The sequence below is a fragment of the Triticum dicoccoides genome, chromosome 2B, assembly GCF_002162155.2.
Source record: "Triticum dicoccoides isolate Atlit2015 ecotype Zavitan chromosome 2B, WEW_v2.0, whole genome shotgun sequence".
In the NCBI taxonomy this organism is placed as follows: domain Eukaryota; kingdom Viridiplantae; phylum Streptophyta; class Magnoliopsida; order Poales; family Poaceae; genus Triticum; species Triticum dicoccoides.
Genome location: NC_041383.1, coordinates 511797125 through 511802180, shown reverse-complemented (window position 1 = coordinate 511802180; position 5056 = coordinate 511797125). Strand labels below are relative to the sequence as shown.

At 59.5% G+C, this 5056-nt stretch overlaps 1 protein-coding gene across 1 annotated transcript; it reads left to right on the top strand.

The window, feature by feature from the left end:
- Window positions 1–1419: 1419 nt before the first annotated feature.
- On the top strand, window positions 1420–4315 carry LOC119360969 (disease resistance protein RGA5-like). Its single transcript, XM_037626390.1, has 3 exons — window positions 1420–1482; window positions 1753–1926; window positions 3977–4315. Exons 1-3 carry the CDS (start codon window positions 1420–1422, stop codon window positions 4313–4315), a joined length of 576 nt encoding a protein of 191 aa, XP_037482287.1.
- Window positions 4316–5056: the final 741 nt, after the last annotated feature.

Here is a 5056-nt window from a genome sequence, read left to right as displayed (position 1 = left end):
AGATAGCGGCGCGTGGGGATGCGGACCGAAGGAACCAGGACCATCACCACCGTATTGTCGACTGGCGGCACCGGCAGCGCCACTGGCTGCTCGTCCCGCGGCTCGCTGACTGGCGGAGGTGGCGGGGGCAGGGGCGGCGGCACAAAGACGTCCGGCATGGCTACGTCGTCGCCCCCCTGCTCACGGATCGGGTAGTCACCGCCGGCTCCTCCGGCCGTCGCCTCGAAATCAGGCGGAGGCGGCGTGGTGTTCAGGGGGGCCACGAGTAGCGGCTCTTGGCGGCGGGCGGCCTCCGCGAGCCGTTCCTTCTGCGGCCTAGGCTTCCGCCTGTGCCGGTGCCCTCTCGGCAGACGCGGCGGACAAGGCCGCCTGCTCCTTGGCCAGGCGGTCAGCCTCCGCCTCATCGCATGCCTCCCGCGCATTTCGCTCTGTCGCCTCCCGGAGGTCGGCGGCCGGGTCGATGGGCCGACTGGTCGAGGAGGTCGCTGCCAACCTGAGGACCGAGCCGGCGCCCGACTTCTCGAGGGTTAGCGGGGCCCTGAAACAAGAAGACAAGTCAGAAGATTTTCACGCCAGATTGATGAAAAAAAACAAGGAGTAAGGAAATGATGCTTACGCCGACACCATAACTGGCACCTTCGGTTTCCTTTGATATTGGGTCGCCCTGGCCGCGGTCTCTTTCCACCTGGTCGCCGCGGACGGGTTCTTGGGCTTCTTTGGGGCGCTGCCGAACAGGGTCGAGCCCTGTTTCCGCTTGTGCTTGCCGCCTGGGGCGGGCGGCCTAGCAGAGGGGACGGTGCCGGTGGTGGCGGAGCTCCGGGCAGGGCGCGGCTCGTCTTCGTCTTCATCGTTGTCGGGCCAGGCCTCCACGTCGCCGCCTCCCTCGGAGCCGCCTGCTCCATCACCGCCGTTCGCTCTACCACCGCCGCCTGTCGCGTCGTCGACCAGGGCGGCCGCCCCCAAGTCGGGGTCGTCCAAGTCACTCTCCGCCCTGTCCGCCTAGAGGTTATCACCTGGCCCCAGGAGGGCGGCCGTTGCCTCGGACATATAAATCTGCAATCAAGAAGGAATCAAGTCTTGAAGGACGGCGTCATAAAGAAAAACAAAGCAGAAGAAAGCATTTCAAAGGACAAAAAGAAGAATCTTACAGCAGGAGGCGGGTTGTGGCGAGAGTACGGCCGCTTCCCGTACTGCCACTCCTTCTTCGATATCTTGAGGTCGGAGATCTCGTGTACCATCCACGAAACTTCAGAAGGCGGCATTCCCTTCGTGCACAGCCGGCACGGGTCGCGGTGTCCGCCCATCTGGAAGATCGGATGAGGGCGGCTCTAGAGCGGGAGGACCCGGCGCTCCACGAAGGCGACGAGAAGGTCGGAGGCCACGAGGCCCTCCGACTCTTGGAGCACTCGGAGTCGGCCGATGGCGGCCACCGCGTCCGCCGGCACCGGCTTCGGCTTGTACTTCCAGGAGACGCGAGCTCCGGTAGGGGGGCCGGCCTCGTAGGCCGGCAGGTTGAGGAAGTCGGCAGCAGGGTCCACATTCTCGACGTAGAAATAGGACTGCTGCCACATCTTCACCCACTGCGCCAGCTTGATGACGGGGAAGGCATTCCGCTTCGCCGGCCAGCGCACGGCGACGAAGCCCCCGCACTCGGCCGCCGTCTCCTTGGCGGAGATGCTGAGCTTCCCATAGAAGAATGCTCCCCACAGCTCGATTGTGTTGGGCGTGAGGTGGTGAGGTTGAAGGTTGTAGAAGTTCAGGAAGGTGCAGAAGAAGTCGCTCGCCGGGAGGCCGAAGCCCCGCAGGAAATGCGAGCGAAAGACGACCCGCTCGCCTTCCTGTGGCGTCGGTGAGATCTCCGTCTCCGGCGGCACCCGCGCCTTGACAAAGGTCGCGCTGGGTATCCGGCGCGTGTCGCGGGGGAAGGTGATGTTATCCTCGATCACGGTCGATCCATCCCAGTCGCCCATGGCTCCGGCTGGCGGCGCGGAAAGGAGAGACGCGTCGGCGACGAGCAACGGCGGCGGTGCTACGGCAGTAGCAGCAACGGAGGCTGAGAGGAGAAGAAGAAGAGTGGGAGGGGACGCAGGAGCTTTGCCGCACCTCTTCCCCCTCCCTACTTATAGCGTCCGGGCTATGTAGCCGAGGGGGCGGGACGTGGGGTCGTGGGATTAACTGCGCCCACATCCCCATGACCCCCCGTCTCCCGCGCACATTTACCTCATCGTGAATGGTCGTGGGAATGGCAACTGCCCCCTCCAGCGTAGTGAATCCGCCCGGTTGCCGAGGCGTGGTAGTGGCGGGCCCGGCCCGGTGTCATGTCCCGTCCATAACGTGGGGTGGCGGGCTTGCCAGGCTGACGTGCGCCGCGTGGCGCGTCCGTGGCGGGTGGATGGCCAGGAAGCTTAACAGGCACGCCACCTGTTTCCCGCCTTGAAGTTCAAAATCAACCATATAACTCCGCCTGGGCGAGGCCGGCTTGAGCAGACGGTTAGCCGCAAGACGGATCGACATTCTCCCAAAGCTCGGTGAGGGGGAAGCCGCTGAGAGTTCGCGGCCCCTCGACCACGACGCATCACCGGCTTCGGGGACTACTGTCGGAGTAATGGGCCACGGGTAGGCTCACCCGAGTCCCTAGATTTGTCAAGACTTTGGGCCAGCTCCGCCTAGCTGAGCCCCAAGCCGAAACTCCACCCTCTGGGGCCGACTGGCTCAGTGGCCGGTTGCCAGAGGGCGGGTGACCCAAGACTACGGCACTCCGAGTGGCCGGCTCCTGGCGGCCGCCTTCCAGAGAGGGCGGCAACGGGCAGACGGCCACCCCACGACTACAGGGCGGCCGAGCTCCCATCGAGAGTACAAGTCAAAGCATGGCTACAGTGAGGAACGACGCCTCACACATTCAAGACAGGCGTGGCTACAGTGCTCCGTACAGACGGAGATCTCCGCACGACGGAGCACTGTGCCGTATCTACCCTAACGTCGCTCCGGGCAGGCGGAGCCCTGTTCCCCACGACGGCCTGTCGGTACGGCCTGCCAGAGGCGGGCCCTATCGGGCAGTGACCCCAAGGAAGACGGTGGAAGCTCAACCACACGGATTAGAGAGTGGCCGGCCCCCAGCAGGCGGCCGTCCCTCGTCCCGAGGCGAGCACGCCATTAAGCTGATAAGACCAGGTGTGTCCACAGTGTCCTCCCACCAGGCGGCAGGACTGTAGCCATGCTAGGATGACCAAGCCCCCGTCACCAACAACACGACTACAGTAAACAGCCACCAACCAGTCGGCGGGGCCCACCAGGCGGCGGGCCCCAGCGGTCGGTGGAGAAGCCGGAGGCTGAAGACACTGACAGTCGGGCCCAGCAGCCGGCCAGATTACAATTGTACCCCTGGGGGGTAGGCCTATATAAACCCCCCAGGCCACCCATGCAGAGGGTTCCACCCCATTAGAACTAGCCACCCCCTGAAGCAGGAAGAGAGCTAGCCTTGTCTCTTTCTGCCTCTAGCATACAACTCGAGGAGCACCATTGTATCACTTGTGCCTTAGTGATCATACGGAGACCCCGCAGAGCAGGACTGGGGGTGTTATCTCCTAGGAGAGCCCCGAACCTGGGTAAAGTACGCCGGCGTTCGTGTCTACGCCTTATCCCGCTTCCAGGCACCGGCAACGTTCTACTCGCTCCCACCATGATAAGCCATCCATTGGCATATGTCGCACCCAACCCCCGACAATCAGTAGCTACCCAAACCAATTTCGATTCTAGCCTCGCTTCAACGCGAACATTTTCCGAGTTTCTGTTTCTTATTGATAGGGAACATCGGCCGAACCAGCAGCACGCAGAATGAAGGTGAGGAACCTATTCAGTTTCTGCTCCCATTCTTATGTTGATTTGTTTAGCACCTAGCTCAATTTCGAGAAAATTATACATTACTCTGAAGCTGGAGCATACGACTGATCCATCGTTTTTCTCTTTGTTGTTGCAGAAAAAGATTGTTATCCAGTTGGGCATGTCGTGCGACAAGAGACGGTCCAAAGCACTGACGCTGGCTGCCAGAGCAGCCAGGGTGACGTCCATGGGGATAACCGGAGACGCCAGGGATCAGCTGGAGGTGGTCGGCGACGGCGTCGACCCGGTGTGCCTTGTCTACTGCCTCCGCAAGAAGCTCGGCCACGCCCAAATCATCAAGGTGGAGGAAGTGAAGAAGCCAGAGGAGAAGAAGGATGAGCCGAAGCCTGCCGTGCCCGAGCCCGTGCACCCGCCGCCGTACTTCTTCTACCCGCCCAGCTCCTACTACCCCCACAAGTACCCGCTGTACTTCTGACCATGTAACTGTCAGAGAGCGTTTTTTAAGTACTCTAAGGCCCTCCACTATGTATCTGGTGCCAAAATTCTGACAAGTGTGCCACATATACATCGATGCCAGATGAAATGCTTTTGGCACTCATCTCACAACATAGACAATTTGGCACCAGCGAAAGACTGGCCCACATCTAGCAGAATAATTGATTCAAGTACTAGTCAGTACTAGTCTCCCTCTCACAGGGAACCCATAGTCTGCATGCAAGATATTGATTTTTTATTGCCTCACTGAATTTGGCATCGGAGCAGCTACTTGCTTCGGTTCCCACAATTTTTCTTAAAGCATCAGCTGAGCAATGGAGGGCACCGATACCAAATGAATCAAAAGTGAATATGGTACCGCTTTTGGCCTACATAGTGGAAGGCCTAATTTGTCAGCAACTACAAATATACAGACGCGTGTTTATTAATTCATTGAAGGAAATGAAAAAAAACGAGAGAAACTCTATCTATTTACGAATTCGCTCGGACCAGATCAAGAACGAGTGGGATACGGTGGACATGATCTTCGACGACTTGAGGACTTGGGTCACGGCGGGATCATTTGGAGGACAACGTGTATCCGAATAGTAGAGTAGCATGAGGAGTGAAGTGGAGGCTTGATTAGGGTCGGATGTGACTCTTAACCTCTTGTACATATTTTCTCTCTTCTATAAAGTTAAGGTACGTTTTTGGTGTATCTTCGGATTTTTTTTTCCAGTTT

Bases quoted from the DNA above. Each gene is read 5' to 3' on its own strand.
- LOC119360969 (XM_037626390.1), top strand. From the start codon at position 1,420: ATGGCGGCCACCGCGTCCGCCGGCACCGGCTTCGGCTTGTACTTCCAG. The intron at 1,483-1,752 runs GTAGGGGGGCCG...TGAAGGTTGTAG, and splicing joins TCCAGGAGACGCGAGCTCCG to AAGTTCAGGAAGGTGCAGAA. The intron at 1,927-3,976 runs GTGATGTTATCC...TTGTTGTTGCAG, and splicing joins GGCGCGTGTCGCGGGGGAAG to AAAAAGATTGTTATCCAGTT.